The sequence below is a fragment of the Puma concolor genome, chromosome A1 (assembly GCF_028749965.1).
Source record: "Puma concolor isolate L17-30 chromosome A1, mPumCon1.1.hap2, whole genome shotgun sequence".
NCBI lineage: Eukaryota > Metazoa > Chordata > Mammalia > Carnivora > Felidae > Puma > Puma concolor.
Window position 1 is genome coordinate 83,052,456 of NC_141667.1, and position 22,814 is coordinate 83,075,269.

The window sequence follows — 22,814 nt, forward strand, 5'->3', positions numbered from 1 at the left end:
TGTAGTTTGTTGTAATTAGTTTTTAAGAATTTTCCTGTGTGATTAAACAATTTATCAAAGTGGTGAATACTATGCACAGTTTATTCTCAAGCAGAAGTCACATTTTCCACATGTTTTTATGCTTTTCTGGGAATGGAAATCCAGAGATTGAGGTTGGAGAAAATGGAAATAAAACAAAATAAATAATATTTTCTAAACTATTTTACCAGAATAAATTTGAAATAAATATAGGCATTACATGATTGTTACATAAGCTTAACCATTAACGTATGTAGGAAAATAAAATGTTTGAAAGAATGCAGAAAGGTGCTACTGGACTTGTAGACTTAAGAAAAATGTGATTAAGTTTTTGTATAGTGTCTTGACAAGAAGACTGTCTTTTAATCCCAGATTCTGGAAGAACACTAGATAGGGCATCGTGGCTGTCACATCTCTAGCAGCACATGGTTGCCCAGGGAGAGAGACTGGTGAAGACACTGTCCTTAGGGATTCCTTCATTTAACAACCGAAATTGTTAGTGCTGAACAGCAAAAGGAGAGCTGGCAAGCAGGAGGCTGTGTGTCTTAGCCTAATGGCAAGTAGCGGTAGGTTTCCTGTTTGAAACCTTGAGTATGACTACAGGTTCAGTTTACCCATACTGCAGTGGGTAAAGTGGTTTCTACTTCCAAAATTTAAGATGAAGAGCATAAGTTTTTAATGAAATGTTAAAATTTTTGGTGTTTGTTGGTCTATTTAAGTTTTGAATTCCTGGAATTGATATGGTGAAAGATATGTAAAATGGTATTTGAGATTTAAGTATGTATGCTTTGGCAATTAGAAATTTGAAGTATTAGAGCCCCTGGGTGGCTCAGTCAGTTAAGCACCCCACTTTGGCTCAAGTCATGATCTCGCAGTCTGTGAGTTTAAGCCGCATGTCAGGTTCTGTGCTGATGGCTTGGAGCCTGGAGCCTGCTGTGGATTCAGTGTCTCCCTCCCTCTCTGCCCCTCCCCAACTCAGGCTCTGTGTCTCTCTCAAAAATAAATAAACATTAAACTTTTTTAAAAAGTTTGGAGTACGTATGCTAATCATTTTTCCCTTTTAATTCCAGGCAGTCTTACTGATGAAGGACAGCAGTATTGTCGCAGACTAGTGGAAATGGATTCAAAAAGTGGTCCAGGCTTCATTGGTTTGGGGATTAAAGCATTACAAGACAGAAAGTATGAAGATGCTGTTAGGAACCTAACTGAAGGCAAGTGTACAGCATAGAGCATGTAACATGAGGTGTAGCTGTAACCAAACTCAAGGGTCTCACTGTTTGGGGTGCTTTAAATTGAACACAACCCAAGGAAGTGTTGAAAGCAAAGAACTTTTATTACTTATCACAGTAAGGAGACAGGGAGATAGCTTTCAAGGCGGTGTCTCCCCATGGGGTTTGTACAGAACGTGTTTATTCAGTGTATTGGGCAGGGGCAGAGAGCTGGTGTAGACATTAATTTAATGTACACATATTCTCTTCCCCAACTTAAAGCTTTTCATGGGTTTCTGACTGCCCTTAGGATAACATCCAAACTTCTTCACAGGGTTTGCAACCTTCTCGAGTCTGATTTCTTGCCCCTTCCTTCATACTTTGCTAGCTCCCATGCTTCATTTTCAAATATAATGAATCCATATGCTGTTACTTAGGCACTTTGGTCGCGGTGTGCATGCTCAGTATATCAGCATGCTAGTACACACATTGTATGTTCAAAAAATGGCAGGAAATCCCATTCGAGGAAAAAAATCTTAGTATTACAATGAGCTCAAGGTAACTTCAGGATCACTCAGGTGGGCTTTGGTACAGGTCCACAGCTCCATATCTGCTCAGACTGGCTCATGCCATAGGCTGTCAGGTAAAACACCTAGCAGACTCCTGGGTAGGTAGGAACCACTGGTTCTGCAAAACAAAACACATTCCATCCCTGATTTTGTCCCTTCCCCTCCTCTCTTCTGCTGATAGTTTTCAGCCCTCTGATATAAGTAACTCCGCCTTGCATCCTAGCTAACATAGTCAGTAGGTGGTTATCTTTGGGCCTTTCCTTAAGGAGTGTATATTTAAGGGGCATCTAGATGGCTCAGTCAGTTAAGCATTTGACCCTTGATCTTGGCTCAGGTCATGATCTCATGGTTCCTGAGATCAAGCCTTTTGTCGACCTCTGCACTGACAACACAGAGCCTGCTTAGGATTCTCTCTCCCTCTCTCTCTGCCTCTCCCCTGCATGCTCTCTCTCTCTCTCTCAAAATAAATAAACAAAAACATTAAAAACAAAAAGGAACATATATTTAAGATAGAAGTGGAAGAAATATGCTTATACATTCTGGATCTGCTTAGGTCTGAATTCCAAAACTGTCACTCACTAATTCCCAGACCATGAGAAAACTAATTAAATTATCTGTGTCTCATTTGTAAAATAAGGATAATTATATATGTTTTCACCCTGCTGCCGCCCTTAGGAATCTTTAACTTAGTTTTGCCAGGAAACTTTAACTTAGTTTTAACATTTGTCACATTGGATAGACTTACATTCAAGTAGAGATCTGAAAGACAAATGTAGGCTTGGGGTGGGAGGAGCTTTTCAAGCCAAGAGCTGAAACAGCCTGAGAGGAGAGCACAGCTGGAATTCAAGGTGGTTCAGCAAGATGTGACAAGGATGTACGGGAGCAGGAAGAGTTAAGAAATGATACTGGAGAGGGGCCCTGCACACCTCGTGAAAGAGTTTGCATGTTAAGGGCAGCCAGGAACCTGTGGAATGTTTTGAGCAGAGGAGTTTTATAATTCCATTTGTATTTTTAGAGACATTCTGGCTGCAGTGTAAAGAATGAATTGGAATGGGTGGCAAGCACTTGCAGGGATCTGGGATAAAGATGGTGGAGATGTGAAGTGAAGAAGCGATGGTAGAGAAATGGATTGGAGTGTGGAATCAATGTAGGGAATGATCATGTATGAGAGACAAGGGAGAGGGGAGGGATCTGATTTGGGGGAGTAGATGGCGGTGCCATTCACCTCATTGGTCATAGTAAGTTTGGATTTTGTGATTGCTTTTTTCCTTTTAGGGTTAAAGGAAAGCCCTCTTTGCACAACGGGGTGGTATCATCTGGCCGAAGCCCAAGTTAAAATGCATAGACCTAAGGAAGCTGTTCTTTCATGCAGTCAAGGTATTCCTGATAGCTGCATTGGTGGCCAACTCTGTTTCTTTTCATGTTAAAGGAGAAAGTTGGTCATTTAAAAAAACTCACATTCTTTATTTTGTATTTTAAGTTACTCACTAATTTAAATTTCATTGAGATGGTTAAATAATGCCTAGTGTGTATTTACTTTTAAACTAACCATGAGTATTTTTCAAAGGATTCCTTGGAATTTTGACATAGTCAGTTTAGGCTTGTGTGGAGGTGGTCTGTCTTTGTAATAAGGAAGTTTCTGGTGCATCCAGGACTTCAGGAGTTTTGGATTCCTCTCATGTAGATAAGAGCAGTCTTAGGCATTTTGGAGCCTATTTGAATGTGGTCAGATGGGTCAGGCGAGGGATAGGAGATCATAAAAAGTGATTCACTGCTCTTGACACAGCTGGTGGCCTACCTTCTGTAGTTGAGACACAGTTCACCCTGGTCCTTTTGAATCCAGCTTCTTTCCCCTTCCGGTGTTCCTAATTTGCTAAGTTTGTTACCAATGGTTTGGCTAACTTTTGTTATGTAGCAGATACAGATATAGATACCCATTGTGTTTCAGGATGTTCACTTTTATTATATGTTATGTAAAGATAGAGATTTTAAATTCAGGTGTGTTCTGTTTTAAATTCAGATATTTCCTTAAAGAATTCAGGGAAGAATCTATCTTTAGCTCGGAATTATTCTTCATGTATATTATTTTGGCAATTTATTCTTACTGTATCTCCAATTTATTATTTTTTACCCTTAACAAGAAGAAATAAGTGAAGTAACACGGTTGTCTTCATTCAGATGTCCTTAATTTTGTCAGCTCTGAAGAACATAGATAATCTTGGTGTATCTGGTGGCAGTCTTCATCAGAAGAATCTTTGTCTCCGTTTGAAAGCAGAGGCTTTGATTAAACTCTCAGATTATGAATCTTCAGTGGAAGCAATCTGTACTCTTGATCAGGTAGTCTTATCATCAGGTTTTTCCCTTCAACTTTATTTTTTCCAGTCAACCGGGCACCAAACACTCCCTCCTTCCACAAATACTTACTTAAATAAATTTTGTGTTCAAGGTATGAATTCACCACATCTGCCTTTTCCAGATCACACACTTGGAAACTTCCAAAGTTATTTGTTTGCCTCTTGGTTAACTACTTACAATGTTTTTCATAGGTGTGATTTCTTTCTTTAGTATTGTTCTTATTCTCCTTTTCTCTTTTTGCCTTAAGTTATTACGACTTGATTATTTTTAATTTGGGACTCTAAATTTTTGCCTCCAGAAAAGATTTCATAGATTATTGACAAGAACAGTTAAGGACTCAAGTAGTTTCATAGTAGACAATATTATTTATTTGTTTTTCAATTTAATAAAATAGAAGGAGAATGATATTTAAGAAGGAATCCTATTTCTTAATGTTTTTAATTCAAGCATTTAGAAATTCTGTGTCAAAAAAAACTATAAATTATGAATTATAACAACATGGTATTTTTAAACAGTTTTTTCAGATAAAGGCTATTTTTTATCCAAAATTAAAATTCTATTACCCAGTGTATTGTAGGATTTTGAATTTTTAAAATATCATTGTTTGATATATTTCAAAGGGCTTTACATTTCATTAAAATTAGAACAGTTGTTAGCATCCTTCAATAACTAATATGTTAATTTCTTATTTTCTACTTGCCTTCTACCAATAGTGTGTTTTTTAAATGCTTTGAGGTCTTTCCAATCTTTCCCCTGCCACACACACACACACACACACACACACACACACACACACACACACAGTTTCTTAGAGAGCTGGTGAAGTCCAGGTATGAAACAGAAGATGTATAGGATGAGCCCAGAACATCTTAGAATGCTAGAAAGCAAGGAAACTATATAAGGCTACTAGAATTATGTTAGAAAGGCTTAGGAACTGTCATGGGTTGATTGTCACTGGCTAAAGGGGAGTTTGAGCACCAGTAACTGCAGTAGATTGAAAAATACCAAATATGCTTAAATCCATGTATTCAAGATGAAAAAAAATAAAACATTCTCAATAAAAAAAAAATCTTTGGAGGGTGCTGAAAAAAAATAAAACATTCTCAATAAAAAAAAAAAATCTTTGGAGGGTGCTGAAAAAAAATAAAACATTCTCAATAAAAAAAAAAAAAAATCTTTGGAGGGTGCTGAGGAACCATTTGGAAAGAATGAAAGTATCTTACCTTTCCTTTATGAACTGTTCCTCAGGATAATCAAATAGATAATGAGGGGAGGGAAATTTTGTTGTTGTTGAAGTATTCCATTGAATAAGGAAAACCGCCATTTTACAATCTGATCTAAGGCATTGAGGATCAGTGGTTGCTAACATTACCAAAAGAAAGTACCATACGTAACAAGTGCATGTACACATGATGTAGTCTTGCCAAAGCATTAAACTGGAATCAGATTAAGCTTTCAGGCCTAACTACTAATTTACAGAAGATATAGGGGACCAAGGAACATGTCAGGACCATGAGACTGCATTCGGTAAAATCCAGACTGTGTGAAAACTGTGACAATTGGCCCATATTTTTCAACAATTAAATTGTGAGGGAGGAAAAAAGACTGGAAGGGAGCCCTATAGATTAAAAGAGACTTAATAGACATACCAGCCTTTTGAAATGTATGTACCTTATTCGGATTTGATTAAAACAAATGGATTATTCAAATATTTTCTGAGCCAACTGAGAAATTTGAACACTCGCTAATTTTTTTGATGATACTAAGGATGTATTGTTGGTTTTGTCTAGGTGTTTATAATGGTAGTATGATTGTGTTATATAACAATGAACTTAGTTTTTAGATATTCGTACTAAAGCATTGATGAGAAGTTATCTGGGATGATCTAAGCAGGTGTGTAGTGAATTGAGTGTAGATATGGATGAGAAAAGATTGGATTTGAGTTAATTTTGAAGGTAGATAATGAGTATGTGGAATTATTATACTATTTTCTAATTTTTTGAAATGCATTTGCAATTTTCTCTAATAAAAAGTTATAAAAATGAATGTGTTCATACTGATAGAAATCACTATGTCTTTATTTTGTACTCTTCTATGGTTATTCTTTAATTAAAGCAAATATTGATGATCTGTGTTGAAAGAGACTTAACAGCAGTTCTTTACAATCATTTTCTAGGTTTCTGATGCAAATAATATCCCAGGACTTTTGGTTCTTAAAAGCTTGGCCTATCTGAATAAAGGCTCATTAGATGAAGCTTCAAAGGTTGGTTTTTTCCATTCAAAGGGGGAATTTTTTTAAGTTACAAGTTACTTTATTTGAATAAGGAATTGACAGATATCTACTTTGTAGATTATGGAAGACCTTCTCTCTTCTTACCCTGACCTAGCTGAAGTTCATGCCCTGGAGGCTTTGATTCATTTTACCAAAAAGGACTATCCACAAGCAGAGAAATGGTAAAAATACATCTAGATTGCTCATAGATCTAGTCATATCTTAATTTATTATATTTCTCAAAAATTCAAAATGTGTGGATTTGATACAGGTCCATTGTGTATAAATTTGATCTGTGTATGCGTGAATATTTTTAAGAAATGTATTTAGCATGTAGCGCAGTACCTGTGAGAAAATTCTGTGAGATGGATTTGAATTCTGACTAGCTGATCATAATGGTCAGTGAGCATATATAATGTTTGGTGTGTGCTCCTAAACACTTAGCACATTGGTTAAGCTGAAAGGCCATGTGCTTTTATAAACTCCTTTTCAAATAATTTCCTCTCTCATTATAATCTAAATTATAAAGTAATAACTTGTTTCTGGTTTAGCATCTTTGAATCACTCAAACTTTGTCCCAACACAGTTTCCTACATTGTGTGTATGCATATCTTTTTACTTCCCTTTGGTGACTTAGTTTCCAGAGAGCTCTTGAGAAAGATGCTGAAGTTGCTGAATATCATTACCAACTTGGGTTAACATATTGGTTCATGGGTGAAGAAACAAGAAAAGATAAAACAAAGGCTCTTACTCACTTTCTAAAGGTAAAACATGTACTACTATTTAATTCTTAGTTGAAATGGATTCATTGTAAAATCATAAATAATAATCTTATAAGTTAGGTACTTAAAATTACTGTTTGTTGAATTGCTTTTTTTTTTAAACTGAAGTTTTTGGTGTTTGATCTCTGTCACATAAAGTTTTGTGAGAATGTTATATGGGTAAGGAGAAAATAAAAATATAAAAGATACTTATCTAACTTTTTACATTTTAGAGTTTATTTTGAGAGAGAGAGAGTGTGAGAGAGCGAGTGAGCACTTGAGCAAGCACAACCGGGGAAGGGCAGAGAGAGAGGAAGAGAGAGAGAATCCCAGGCTGGCTTCATGCTTAGCACAAAGAATGTGGGGCTTGATCCCACAACCATGAGATCATGACCTGAGTCAAAATCAAGAGTCGGCTACCTAACTGACTGAGCCATCCAGGCACCCCTAAAAGTTACTTATGTAAGAAACAGACATTATACAAAATGAGACATAATTATCTTTGGAAAAGAATATTGTTTTTAAGTAATTTCTACTGTAGTTTTATGGCCATGTATACTTCCAGATGTATAATTTCTCATATTTAAAATGTTTAACAAGTACCAGTGTCACATTCTTACCTTGATGCATAAAAGAGGGTGAATATAATAATAACTCTAATTTCACATTTCTTTTTAATAAAGAAATAATATTTTTGCACTTGTTTTTTATAAGCAGTGATGACTAGGTTTCCTGTTGCTTTAAATCTTACATTAAAGGACGTGTTGGCATCTTTTTCTATGTTTAATGAAAGTGTTCCATTTTTCTTTTAATCTGTGTATTTATCTTTTGTGTTTTTAAAGAGACCCACTCAAACAAACTTTAATTTTGTGTTGCTATCCATCTCTGTTTCAAAGGCTGCCAGACTGGATACATACATGGGCAAAGTTTTCTGCTATTTAGGTCATTACTACAGAGATGTGGTAGGAGATAAAAACAGAGCCCGTGGCTGTTACAGGAAAGCGTTTGAATTAGATGATACTGATGCTGAATCTGGAGCTGCAGCAGTTGACTTAAGTGTGGAGCTTGAAGAAATGGTATGTCTAATAACTTAAATATTTTTCTTTTTATCCTGAGTATAGAAATAGAAATATTTTTATATATATATACTTGGAAGTTATTATTTCTTTAAATTTTTCTTTGGAGATACAATAGAAATATTTTTGCCACTGTTTATGGAGAAACTTTTCATTGACAGACATTACATCACTCCTCACTTATTGTTGAAACTGTAGTTCAGAATAAACTAGTATAAGTTTAAAGAATCAAAAGTGGTAAATGAAAATATATTTGGGTACTATACATAGGTGGTCTGTACTTTCATGATATTCACTATCTCTAATATTAGTCTTTCTTAATCAGTCTTTTCTTCCTTTTTTAAGGAAACTGCCTTAGCCATCCTAACAACAGTAACTCAAAAGGCAAGTGCTGGAACAGCAAAATGGGCCTGGCTGAGGCGCGGACTGTACTATTTGAAAGCTGGTCAGCATTCTCAAGCAGTGGCTGAGTAAGGCGCCTTATTATATTTAAACTGTTAGACAGCCTGTTGGTTCCTTAAATTAAACTCCTGTTTATACCCAAAATGGACTTGACAAGTTTCCTCATTCCAGATTATATTTTGAGAGAAGAAATAGCAAAATTTATTTATAGTTGATTGGTTCTTATTATCTGCAAGGCACTGGAGAATGCAAAAATAGATTAAATGATGTCCTGTTGTTAAGGGAATAGCCAGTCTAATGAAGTGAAGTCTTCCTAGTGTTATACATGTAATAGGTTCTCAGTGGAAACTTAAGGAATGATAAAAAGCCAAGGCTGATACCTTTGTTGTTCTTCCAGTGACATGCTTTGTATCCCCTGGGGGCAGGGGATACATTTGACACCTTGAAGTCCATCTGGAGCAGCTCATTTTCAGTTATTTGGTTTGAATTATACTTGAGAATAGAGGCACCTGGCTGCCTCAGATGGTAGAGCATGCAACTCTTGATCTCAGGGTTGTGAGCTGAAGCCCCACGTTAGGCACAGAGTTTACCTTAAAAAAAAAAAAAAAAAAAAAAGAATAAAATGTATTTAATTAATAGTAAATATATAATAAAATATTGTAATAACTTTGTATGATGACAAATGGTAATTACACTTACCATGGTGAATATTTCATAGTGTCTGTAAAATTCAAATCAGTATGTTGTACACCCAAAACTAATATAATATTGTATGTCAACTGTACTTCAGTTCAAAAAAAAAATGAAAAAGGCAAGACTTTCTGTTTATAAGGAAGTGTAACAGAGCATTGGCATTTCCTAGTAATGAGATTATAATATCTATCAACTTAATTAGGTTTATAAGACCTAAGCCTTTATATAAGTTTTTTTGGTTATACTACAAGTGATAAAATTTGTTTATTACTACAGTCACCCCCAAAACTTAAAATGAATACTTAAACATGAATGCCCACAATTAACTATATAAGTATGTTTTCTTTTTAGAAAGGATTATAAAGTGCCTTTTTTCTGAACCTAACAAATTGTTGTAAACAGTTATTTTTTTCTTCTATTTGTGAAAACATTAACAAATATATATATATATATATTTGGATCAAGATAAAGTTTCTGATTTATGTAAATACCTAGGCTGCTGTGATAGTTCTGTTTTGGTAACAGGATCAGTGGGAGATTACTAATTGTCATGAGGCATACTGAGATATATACCTATTCTGGTAGGAAACTGGGATTCTTTCAGATAGTCAAGGAAAAAAATTCTGGTCAGCTCTTGTGCAAGAAAGTATTCTTATTCATTCCAAATTTGTAATAAAATTTCTTAGTATTAAAATATGAAAGTTATAAAAAAATTCAAGTTATAAAAGGAACAGGTATACCTGCTTTAAATAGCACTTTGATAAATAGAAGTAACCATGGTTGTATGTGATTCAACTGAATTCTTTATTTTATATTTTCTTGTCAAATGTGGAAGTAGTTCTTTTACATTTAGTTGTCTTACGGTTTACTGAAATTTTAGTTTACAGGCAGCATTAAGGGCAGACCCAAAGGACTTCAATTGTTGGGAGTCATTAGGAGAGGCATACTTAAGCAGAGGTGGCTATACCACAGCCTTGAAATCCTTCACAAAAGCCAGTGAGCTGAACCCAGAATCCACATACAGTGTGTTTAAGGTTGCAGCAATACAGCAAATCCTAGGCAAATATAAGGAGGCGATAGCTCAATACCAGCTGATCATTAAAAAGAAAGAAGATTATGTGCCAGCTTTGAAAGGTAATTTTTTCATAGCTCCTTTGACTTTTGTGATACTAGAGTATAAAATCCTTGTGTAAATTTCCTAAATGTATTTCATAACCTGAAAAGGACTTCTTTAGTCAACAGTGGCTTCTTTCATGAACCTCTTATAATATGGCTTGTTATATAGATTTGAATATAGAGAGATCAAATCTTATTTCCTAACAGTTAATCAATAGTAGTATGATAAAGATTTAATTTTTAGACAAACAGCATGATAGCTATTTGATCTAAAAATGGATCTCTAAAACAAGAGTTTTCCTCCTGTTATATTTTGGTAATTAATTTAACATATCTTCAAAATATCTCAATACCTTTTAATTGCTTTTTAACTTACAGAAGATTTTTTTTCACTTTTTGAACTTTAAGGGCAACTTACATTGTTTTGTAATTACCTAAATTAATTTAAGTTTCTCCATAGACACCTACTCCTTAACAAATGATTTTTGGTAGTACAAAGTAAAACACCATCCATATATAATCCAAATTTTTTATGATTATATCTAACCATTTAAAAAAACTTGGAGCCCATTAATATGTCTTTTACTCCATTTCTTTTTACTTTTTAACTAAACAACTGCGGTTTAAATCAGAAATAGTGGGGGCGTCTGGGTGGCTTGGTCGGTTGAGCGTCCGACTTCCGCTCAGGTCATGATCTCACGGTCCGTGGGTTCAAGTCCCGCGTCAGGCTCTGTGCTGACAGCTCAGAGCCTGGAGCCTGTTTCAGATTCTGTGTCTCCCTCTCTCTCTGCCCCCCCCCCCCCCCCGTTCATGCTCTGTCTCAAAAATAAATAAACGTTAAAAAAAAAAAATTAGAAATAGTGTATATTGTAAGCAATGCATAACTTAGGCCTTGAAAACTTTTGTTTTAATTTTGTAAAACTTTCCTCAAAAGAATTCACGTTTATTAAATCTTTACTGGGTACTTTAGGAAATTGCTGTTTCATTTATTACATTTTTACTGTGTAGTTTGCTATCTAGTTTTGAATATAAAAAGATGAAATCTTGCTTCACAACAGTTAATAAATAGTAATATGATGGAGAATAGCATTTAGGTAATATCACCATTTTCAAGGCTGAGGTTTTAAGAGTTAAGTAATCTGCCCAAAGTCAAGGAAATTCTTTCTATAGATTTTTATCACTTCTAGCACATGTTACTGCAACAGTACTAAGTGTATGCGAGACCATACTTAAAGATAATTTTTACAAAATACCGTTAAGTTTTGTTTTCTGAAAAGTGGCTTTAAAATAACACTGCTACATTTTTTAAAGTTTATTCTAAGTGTTTCTGTATGTGTTTTAATAACTATAAACTAACTGGTTTTAGGTTTGGGCGAATGCCATCTTATGATGGCAAAAGCAGCTCTAGTGGATTATCTTGATGGGAAAGCTGTGGACCACATAGAAAAAGCACTGGAATATTTTACTTGGTTAGTGTTATTCTTATTATTCATTGTGTTTATTTTCTTAGCATTATCTTAAAGCCAAATTTAGAAAATCTTTCTGTATTTTTTCTGTGAGATACAGCAATCAGTACTCAGAATATTAAACATAAAGAGTAACGGAGTAGCCAATGAATTCTATAGCACACATATTGTATTAACGTGGCACTGGGGAACAGATACAGTTTCTTGCTCTTGTTGACCTGCTGGCTGCATAAGGAAGGGTGGGAAGAAAGAAGCATTCTGCTAGAGGAGCAGCAGCTTGAATACTGTGCATCAGTGTTCCCTTGCAGGAGACCTAGAAATGCCAGTACTTCCAATTGAACTGATTGGGAACTAGGACTTGAGGTGAACAGTATGAATTATATTCAATGGTAAGGGCCGCTTCTAGGTATATTGGTAGGGTTGAAGGTGAGGGGAAACGAGCAATCTGCTCCTGGAGAGAATCTGTGTAGTAAAAAAAAGTGATGTATAATATTAAGGGAATCAGAAAAATTTGAGTAAAGCTGGTATTTTTATCGAACTGTAAATTCGCCAGCTAAGTAGAAGTGCTATTTGTGGTAGATGATTTTAAGAAGTCCACATGTTGCACATACGTTTGAAATTTTTTTTTCTTAAACACCTTTCTTGTGCTTCCCTTCCTTTCTTTTCTGACTTGTCTTCTCTTCTGTTTCCTGTTGATTTAGTTGCTCCAGAATATGAACCAAATATGAAAAGAAAACCTTAGCCTTTTTTCTCCCACAGGTTTTTATTGCTGCTTTTCAAGTCTCACATTATATAGATCTTTCCAAAGAGGAAAGGGTATTGTGAACAGGGCATGCTTTGTTTGAACTAGTATTTAAGAGTAATTGTGAACCTTCGATGATACTTGAGATACAAAAACTGCCTTTCTGAGAATGGGAAATTTTGTTCTGGGTAGCCCATAGCTTGTAGCATTCACAGCCAATAATATGGAGATATATAAAACTCTTAAAGGGGCGCCTGGGTGGCGCAGTCGGTTAAGCGCCCGACTTCAGCCAGGTCACGATCTCGCGGTCCGTGAGTTCGAGCCCCGCGTCAGGCTCTGGGCTGATGGCTCAGAGCCTGGAGCCTGTTTCCGATTCTGTGTCTCCCTCTCTCTCTGACCCTCCCCCGTTCATGCTCTGTCTCTCTCTGTCCCAAAAATAAATAAACGTTGAAAAAAAAAAAAAAAAAAACTCTTAAAGTGATAATCCCCAAATTTATATTTACTTCTGGATGTAAAAGTTCGTACTACCACAATTCTTGTGTAAAGGTGATAGAAGTTATTTCACCTTACAGATACTTTATTTTTTTATTGAAAGAGTTTAGGCTATTAAAATGGCGTCTGTTTCCCTTTTCTCCTTCTATTTTCTTCTTCATGTTGTAGATTTTATTCACTTTTATTTTGTCTTATTTTACTCTTTTCATCACAACAAGTGTACTGTTTAACTCCCATCTCCCATTCTCTTTTCCCCCTCATCTCCTCCCCTCCTCCCCTCTGGTAACCATTGTGTGTTCTGTACAGTTAAGAGTCTGTTTCTTGTTTCTTGGTTTGTGTCTCTTTTTTCCTTTTATTTTTCCTTTGCTTGTTTGTTTTGTTTCTTAAATTTCACATATGAGTGAGATCGTATGGTATTTGCCTTTCTCCAACTGACTTATTTCGCTTAGCATTATCCTCTCATGCTGTCATTTTTAGAAGTTATGCTAAGATATTTAAGCAGAGGAACTACAAATAGTGTTGTCCTTCCTCCTGATTCTCACAGTGGGCTCTCAGTGATGACTGCAATAATTAATCTTATCTCTCAGAAAGATACTGGAAAATGATTTTTGGCTGGACTCTTTTAGTAGAAAAGGCTATGAGAAATGTTCCATCTGCTTGTCCATCTGCCAGTAACATAGCTGTTTGTGATGGCTGATTATTGAGACTTGGCTTAAGTGAAATTGTCATGTTTTATTTATAAGATCTTGAGAAGAGAAAAATGAAGAGAAATAGTGAGATTTTTCTCATTTTAAGAAGAGGTGACCTTTATCACCATAATTAATATTTTTATTTACTCTTTTAAGCTTGTGCATTCAGTCATATTTCTTCAATAAATCATGAGTTTTCACATTTTCATATTTAGCTTTTTGGTAATCTTGGTCTTAGTAAAAATCCTTTGGACCACCAAATATATTTAATATAGCACACATTTACTAGTCATTTTTATTTGACCAAAGACCAACAAGCAAAAACGTGAGTTTACAATAATTAACTGAGAGAGAGCTACTAACTTTACTACTTTGGTTACTGTTTAAAAGACAAACACAGACAGCACAGTTCAAAAAAACTCAGTTAAAGGTGAATTGGTCCTGGAAAATGTATTGGTTTATTTATGTGATTTCTGCTACTTCTAATAAAAATGAAGAAGAGTACCAAAGAGGTGTTTGCAAAATTTCTGGCATTCGAAATAATCACTTCTTTCCCCTTCCCGCCTTCCTTTCTTCTTCCTAATAAGGGAGTGATAACATGTAACTTATTTGGAAAGAATTTAGTAAAGCATTCACTGCACTTAACCAAGGAAGTAATTCTTAATCAAGATTGTAATGAGACAGATAAACTTCCTAGTTTTTGGAAATAACTTGTAAGTATAAAAATAAAATAAACACTGTTTATTTTTTTAGGGCTCTGCAGCATCGAGCTGATGTGTCTTGCCTTTGGAAGCTAGTTGGGGATGCTTGTACCAGTCTGTACGCTGTCTCACCATCTAAAGTAAATGTTAATGTTTTAGGAGTCCTCCTAGGTCAGAAAGAAGGAAAACAAGTATTAAAGAAGAATGAGCTCCTCCATCTTGGAGGAAGGTAATTTACAAAGTTTGCTAGTTAATGACATTTACTTTGAATTAGGACATTTTAACAGAACACAACATTTATTTTTATATTTCCACAGGTGTTATGGTCGTGCATTAAAACTGATGTCCACATCTAATACATGGTGTGATCTCGGAATTAATTATTACCGTCAAGCACAACATCTAGCAGAAACAGGCAACAACACAAATGATCTTAAAGAGTTGTTGGAGAAATCTTTACAGGTGGGGTTTTGAGAAATTTTTTATAACCTTTTTAAAAAAAGAAATGCTTTTCTGATGTTTTTGATAAATGCTATCATGTTTTTACATAAAACCACGTTTATCTTGATATAAATACTGATGTTCCAAGATACCAAAATTAATCTAATTTTACTTTTTCAGTGTCTGAAAAAGGCGGTGAGACTCGACAGTAAAAACCATTTATACTGGAATGCTCTTGGCGTGGTTTCATGTTACAGTGGTAAGAATTGCATAACACTTCAATATTATTAGAAGATTGCCTGTTTCAGGTAATAAAGTTCAGTTTCATCAAACTCTGTATTTTTTAGGTATTGGAAACTACGCCCTTGCTCAGCATTGTTTCATCAAGTCAATCCAATCAGAACAAATTGTGAGTGTTTTATGTGTCTGTCTGTGAAAAAGAACTTCAAAATTTCATGTTAATAACTTTCTCAGGCTGCCATGTAGACAGGGACCTAATTTTATATATACATCTTTTAGAATCCTGTTGCATGGACCAACTTGGGAGTCTTATACCTTGCAAATGAAAACATTGAGGTAAATGTGTTGTCTGTTTTGTCATGTTAAAGAACATTCTTTATATATGAATGTTACCTCTTTGTAATAGCTTTATATATGAATTTTTTATATATGAATATTACTTCTTTGTAATAGCTTTGCTTCTTGTGGAGAAGTACTTTGAATATTGTTGCCTATTCAGTATGCTCACCTATATGCTAGATAATTGATGGCATTCCATTTGTTATATTAAATAATGAACGTGTAAGATTTATTTTCCTTTTCATATCACTGAAGAAATTTTGGATTTATAATAATGTTTTTCATTTAAAGATTAGAACAATTTTGTTATGGTTTATTGGGGTGTTTTTCTTTTTATCTGTACATGTATAAGAAGAGTCCTGTGTGGGCTGTGTTAGGGGTGGGGTGATGAAGTAAAAGAGGTGATTAGTAATGTCTAGCAGATTAAGTTTAGCCTATGTTGGGTGATTTAGATTTGGCTTTAGTGGATATTAATTCTTTTATATGCCACAATGTAATTTGTCATACTTGAACAGTTATATATTGGAGAATTAGAAATATAGTAAGTAATTGGAAGCATGCTTGTAGGTCATGTTTAGTAGTTTCCATAAATCTATAGATAATAGAACATCCGTACTATTTTGTGTTTCAGCCGTTATACTGAATATCATCCTTTTAAAATAGTTTCAGTAATACTCTCAGGGATAAAGTAAGTCATTGCCAAGATTGCTTCAAAAGCCTGTAAATAGAATGAAGGAGAATATTAAGTTAGATCTTAAGATATGTGAAAATATTTTTAAAAATTTAAACATAGCTAGATCTCAGTTAAAAAACTCTGAATGTAGTTTTATGATAGTACAACTCAGTTGCTGTCCAGGAGTTGTTGTTTTCATAAGAATAATAAGACTGTTTCCTGTCACACATTGATTTTTGAGAAAACAGTATAAGGCAGCATATAAGTTTTTGTAGTAGAAAAATAAACATGCAATTTAATGTGTCCAAGTGAGGTATCTTTAAGGTTTCCTCACTGCTTAGCACATATTTATGCTGTCCATTCTTTTTTTGCCAAGTTTCAGGTACGTCTCTTTGACCTCCTTGCCATTAGTTCTTATCAGGCCAATTAAGCTTCAGGAGAGGGCAATAGATACTTCTGTCAAACTCGTGGCTAGCAAACGCGTGGGTGATTGGTTAAAAGTTCTACAGACTATGAGGTGCATCCCTATTGCCCTTTCACTGGGGACCAAAACCCTTAAGCCTGTAGAGAGAGCTGTTGTACCCAGGAGTTTTCTAGGACTATGTAGTTAAAACACTGTTTTAAGCGTTGCTAATTGTGTTTAAACAATGAAGCTTTGGACTTGTAAGTATTTATGTTGACAAGTCTGACTTATCTTCTTCTCTTATGCTTTTTAAACATAAGCAATTTAATACTAAATTAATAAAATGACATGACATGTTAATTTTTGCCTTTTTTTTTCCTAGCAAGCTCATGAAGCTTTCAAAATGGCTCAGTCCCTTGATCCATCTTACTTAATGTGCTGGATTGGACAAGTAAGATATATAACATATAGTTATTAATAATCCTAGGGTATAAACAACCAGTTAATATAAAATGATACAAGTAACCTGTTAATATAAATAGCAATGATAATGTTGGATAACAGGTAACATACGAGGACTTCCTTTGTGCCAGTAATTGTGCTAGTCTCTTTGTATATAATTATTTTGGTTAATCTTTCATTGATCCTTTGAGATGGTGGTGGTTGTTAAACTCTTTTCACAGATGGGGAAATTGAAGATTAGAGATCCTTAGTATTGTGCCCAAGGGCATACAGCTTATAATGATTAAGCCTTGATTTGGGGGGCTTTGGGCTCCATCAGCCTGACATTATTATGCTAAAAAACCCTAGAACTCTGTTGTTTAAAGCACATTTACCAAAAATATAAACATCAACAAAGATCATTTTGATTATGTTTTCCCATTTTCTGTAAAATCTTTATATTTGATTTGGTGCTTGTTTATGAGTATTCTTCCTCTGCTTCCCCAAAGTTCAGAGTTTTGTACTGCCAGATAGGAATCCAGATACTTGGTTATGAGTGTGAGTCTGTCACTGACTGATTTTTAACATATCACTGCTGGATTTCATTTTCTTTCTTTTTTTTTTTTTTAAATTTTTTTTTTCAACGTTTATTTATTTTTGGGACAGAGAGAGACAGAGCATGAACGGGGGAGGGGCAGAGAGAGAGGGAGACACAGAATCGGAAACAGGCTCCAAGCTCTGAGCCATCAGCCCAGAGCCTGACGCGGGGCTCGAACTCACAGACCACGAGATCGTGACCTGGCTGAAGTCGGACGCTTAACCGACTGCGCCACCCAGGCGCCCCTGGATTTCATTTTCTTTACCTGAAAAAGATTGGACTGAGTGGTCTTCAAGGTCTTTCTAGTTGAGAAATTGTAATGAATTAGTAAGTAGTTGATTGTTTTGGTTCAGAGAATAGCAGGAGCATCACCCATATCAGAAAATCAGCCATCAGAGTTTAGAATCTTTTATTCTACCTTTGACTCTTGGATCTAATTCTAGTTAATTGGTGAAGCAAGCAGAGTTAGAAAAGTAACTCCTTTCTCTATGAATTGTGGTTAGCATCTGGGAGCTAACGGCATTACTACTAATCTCTGTGTAAGTTGGATGCAGGAGGCCCAAGAATTTGCATTTCTAACTGCTTCCAAGTGATGATGCTGATGCTGCTCCAGGGACTTGACTCTGAGTAGCACTGCTCTAGACCAGTAGATTTTGGATGCTAATCAGAGCCACCTAGTATTCTTTTTTTTAATTTTTGAAGTATTTTATTCTTTTTTTTTAATGTTTATTTTTGAGAGAGTGTGTGTATGCAAGTGGAGAAGGGATGGAGAGAGAGGGAGACAGAGAATCAATCAGAAGCAGGCTCCAGGGGCGCCTGGGTGGCGCAGTCGGTTAAGCGTCCGACTTCAGCCAGGTCACGATCTTGCGGTCCGTGAGTTCGAGCCCCACGTCAGGCTCTGGGCTGATGGCTCAGAGCCTGGAGCCTGTTTCCGATTCTGTGTCTCCCTCTCTCTCTGCCCCTCCCCCATTCATGCTCTGTCTCTCTCTGTCCCAAAAATAAATAAAAACGTTGAAAAAAATAAAAATAAAAAACAACAAAAAAAAGAAGCAGGCTTCATGCTGCAAGTGCAAACCCTGATATGAGGCTTGAACCCACAAACTGTGAGATCATGACCTGAACTGAAGTCGGATGCTCAACCTACTAAGCCACCCAGGCACCCTTCAGTTCTTTTTATCTAAAAATAATTTATTTCAAGAGTTAACTGGTAGATTTAATCAAAATGGTAACAACAGAAGTGAGACTTTATATTAATTTTTTAATAATATTAGTAATGTATGATAACTAAAAAAACCCTGATTTTTAAATAAAAGATATAGGAGCTTGAAAGTACTTTTATCTCATAGTCTATAAAGTTAAAGGCATAGGTATATTATTTAAATCCCTGACACACTTTTGAAAAACAAATATGTTGAGACTGTACTCCAGGTCTGTGGAAACTAGAAATCTAGAGGTAAGGACTTCCTTTTTTAAAAAGCTTACCCAGGTGAATCCAAGATGATCGTGTGATTAAGAACCCCAGTCCAGACAAATACCCGTATGAATGGATCAAGGGTGAAAGGGAAGGGAGAAGGTAGCACAGCTTTATCAGTGTTCTGAGGAATTTTATGTGGATTATTGCACCACTGCCTGGTTGCAGAGGGAATTCGGAAAGCATTTGTCAGTTTAAGGGCCAATTTGACAAGTTATTCTGGTCCTCTGAGCCATGGGAACGTAGTAGCCAAGATTGGAAAAGAAATTAGCTGTGCTTTGAAGCACAGCTAGTAAACCTTTGGTTCTGCCAAATAATTTCACTTTAAGAACCTCTTTTTTCCTTTTATAGGCTCTTATCGCAGAGACAGTTGGAAGTTATGACACCATGGATCTTTTCAGGCACACTACAGAGCTTAGTATGCATGTAAGAATTTGAACATTATTGAGGATTCATTCATGAATAAAGTATTATTCTTGTTAAGAAAACGAATAGAGTGGTATCAGATGTTGATAACAGCAGTTGTCTCTGTTCTTTATTCTATCTTAGAAATTATCTTTAAAGAACTTCTCATTTTCATCTTGCGTTATCTTTCATAAGCTCAGGAAGAAATGACATGGGATTCAATAGATACAGTAGTCATTTAGAATAGAAACTGAGACCCTAGAGAAAAATCAACATGAGATAAGGAGTAGGCTGGCATTTCTTGATTATTTACAAATGTGTTTTAGAACTCCTTTGGTAATTATTGGTTTAATCTCTAAAAATGGTGCTTAGAGAAGGATATCAACCCATTAGGTGGGGCTCTGTTTTTTTGCCCTTTATTTAATCACATGTGATTCTCCTACTTAGGGTTGAAGCAAGTGATTTAAATATGCTCTGAGCATCACAGTGACTCTTTAATTAGAGACACTTTGCAGTTGACTTAAGACTAAGATGTGATATTTACTGTATTGAAACTTGCTGTTTTATAATTTTTATTGGTATATTTATTATCTTATATTCACTTGTTAACTTTGTCATTTTTAAAGACCGAGGGAGCAATAGGTTATGCTTATTGGGTCTGTACAACATTGCAAGATAAAAGCAACAGAGATACTGAGCTGTACCGGTACAATATCGTTCAGATGAATGCTATTCCAGCCGCACAAGTTGTTTTGAGTAAATACATAGGTAAGGTATTCAATATTTGAATAACTCAGTATTTGAATAAATTGTTGAAACAGTTGAAAGAAGTTTTAAAATTAGTTAATTCCAAGTAAAATATTAGTGTTCCTTAAGACATGAATTTGCTTTTTTTTTTTTCTCCAATGGTCAGTCTCCTTTTCAAAATGTGTAAGGCCTTTTGAAGAGTGATGAAAATTGCTGCTACCTAATGATCACAATAAAACTGATTTCCATGTTGTAGTGGAAAGCATTTTGGAGTGTAATGGTCCTGAGTTGTTGCTGTTCTATCTCTGCCATTTATTTCTCTACAGTCTTAGGCCAAGGATTTTACTTCTTTTAACTTCTATTAACCTTGGAAAGTGGAGTTAGATAATAATATCTAGATGGTAGAGGTGTGAAAATTAAATGAGATAATATGCTTTAAATTCCAAAATTAGTGTGTTTAATCTCCCACTTTAACACCTGATTTTTCTTCAGAATACTGGAAAAATACATGTAGCCTTAGGAAAAGGACAGAATGGTGAAGTTTCATTAACCATCTATTGTAAAATTTTCCTTTCTTCCTTACTAAAACTACTAGTTTTATTACCAGTTTAATCTTGCCATTTGTAGCAACATGGATGGAGCTAGAGTGTAATAAGTCAAATTAAATGAAACAAGTCAAATAGAGACAAAAGAGTCAAGTAAGTCCAAAAAGAATAAGTCAGTAGAGTCAAATAAGTCCAAAAATACCATATGATTTCACTCATATGTGGAATTTAAGAAACAAAACAAACTAGCAAAGTTTAAAAAATAAGAGAGGTGACAAACCAAGAAACACACTCTTAACTATACAGAACAAACTGATGGTTACCATAGGGAATGTGGGTGGGTGAATGGGTGAGACAGGTGATGTGGATTAATTAAGGAATGCACTTGTGGTCATGGGAGGTGGGGGGTGGAAAACCACCAGTGGCTTTTAGTCTCTGCTCCTCCTCTTAGCTATGATGAAACCTTGGTCATATTACCGAATTGGATTTTAGTTTTCTCATCTGTAATACAAGAATAAAAACATCTATTGCTTAGAGTTTAAATGGGATGATTTATACAAAATGATATGCAAAGTACCCTGGATGCTCAAGAAATGTTAGTTTTGCTAGCCTTTTATTTATCCCTTGAGAAATTCTAATAAAGAAGAAAGAAGTTTAAGCAGGCATATGGGCAGTTTAGTATTATGAAGAAACAGATAAACTGAAAAGCAGAAGAGAAAATTTCTCATCATAGGTATGGAGAGGATTGTAATACTTTTCCTGCATTGAGCCTGGGATACTTGAGCAGAAGGCAGTTAGTTTATAAACATAAGCACATCAGAGCACTAATATCTTATGCCATTTCCCAAAATGAATGACTCCAATAAATATCTAGAGCCTCTGTGAGAGTGTATGGATCAGAAGTTTTATTGATAAATTTCTGTAAGAATGGGTAACATTTATAAAGAATTTACACAGGGGTAAATATTTACCTTTCTACAAAATTTGGATCCCTAGAACAATGAACACATAATTCCCTGACAGTTATGCGTAGTCTGGTTTTTTACCCTAGAGTGGAGTCGTATCTATTTGTCTGGCTGACAATTTGCCTTAGGGTGAGTGTACTTAGAAGGCATGAATCTCTTTTTAGTGTGATTCAGTTTTGGTATTCCTCTCTTTTGTGACATTAGGATTTTTCAAGAATAAGGTTGATTATGTGATTTTCACTTTATGCTTTGACGTTAGAGCCTAACTATCATATAAATTGTGGTTACACTGTACTTTGTTAAGCAATTTTAAGGGATTTTAAGTGATGGTTTGTTTCCCAATACTACTTTTAAGTTTTTTAATGTTTAATTATTTTTGAGAGAGAGAGAGAGAGAGACAGAGAGACAGAGCATGAGCAGGGGAAGGGCAGAGAGAGAGGGAGGCACAGAACCTGAAGCAGGCTCCAGACTGTCAGCTGTCAGCACAGAGCCCAACCAAGGCTTGACCTTGTAGACCACGAGATCATGACCTGAGCCGTAGTCGAACGCTTGATCAACTGAGCCACCCAGGCACCCCTCTCAATACTGCTTTTAAATAAATCAGATGTGTTTCTTCTTTGTGCATTAGTAGATAGATGATGTTTTTTGACATTAAAATTTCAAAGTTCCGCACTGAAAGTGCCCAAGTCATCCCGTGTTTCCAGTGTATAATACTGAGTGAATTTTTTAAAAACACATAGAAATTGGAAGCAAACCACCAAGAAAATTGCAGGAAAGATTAAGTGATTAGCCAAAAAACTGAATTTCCTTATGAATCTCATGACTAGTGTTAATATAAGCTACAATTTGAAATTATTACACCTTTGGGGATAAAAATGTTTAGACTTTAAGCATAACGAGAAACTATAAATAATTATAAAATATTCAATAACTTAAAACAGTTATAAAATGATTACTAGTCCTTTATAGTCAAGATAAAAATGAGA

At 35.2% G+C, this 22,814-nt stretch overlaps 1 protein-coding gene across 5 annotated transcripts in view; it reads left to right on the top strand.

Annotated features, from left to right (window-relative positions):
* The window catches only part of SKIC3 (SKI3 subunit of superkiller complex), an 88,556-nt gene that overhangs the window by 25,138 nt on the left and 40,604 nt on the right, over positions 1-22,814 (top strand). For all 5 annotated transcript variants that reach the window (XM_025923709.2, XM_086695357.1, XM_086695437.1 and 2 more), the window contains 18 exons: positions 1,089-1,229; positions 3,071-3,172; positions 3,993-4,132; positions 6,327-6,413; positions 6,501-6,604; positions 7,060-7,186; positions 8,080-8,259; positions 8,605-8,729; positions 10,235-10,488; positions 11,837-11,939; positions 14,613-14,789; positions 14,878-15,022; positions 15,182-15,260; positions 15,349-15,410; positions 15,521-15,577; positions 17,039-17,107; positions 19,518-19,592; positions 20,198-20,339. In XM_025923709.2, coding sequence (XP_025779494.1) covers positions 1,089-1,229; positions 3,071-3,172; positions 3,993-4,132; positions 6,327-6,413; positions 6,501-6,604; positions 7,060-7,186; positions 8,080-8,259; positions 8,605-8,729; positions 10,235-10,488; positions 11,837-11,939; positions 14,613-14,789; positions 14,878-15,022; positions 15,182-15,260; positions 15,349-15,410; positions 15,521-15,577; positions 17,039-17,107; positions 19,518-19,592; positions 20,198-20,339 — 2,169 coding nt within the window. The remainder of the gene's footprint in view (positions 1-1,088; positions 1,230-3,070; positions 3,173-3,992; positions 4,133-6,326; positions 6,414-6,500; positions 6,605-7,059; positions 7,187-8,079; positions 8,260-8,604; positions 8,730-10,234; positions 10,489-11,836; positions 11,940-14,612; positions 14,790-14,877; positions 15,023-15,181; positions 15,261-15,348; positions 15,411-15,520; positions 15,578-17,038; positions 17,108-19,517; positions 19,593-20,197; positions 20,340-22,814) is intronic.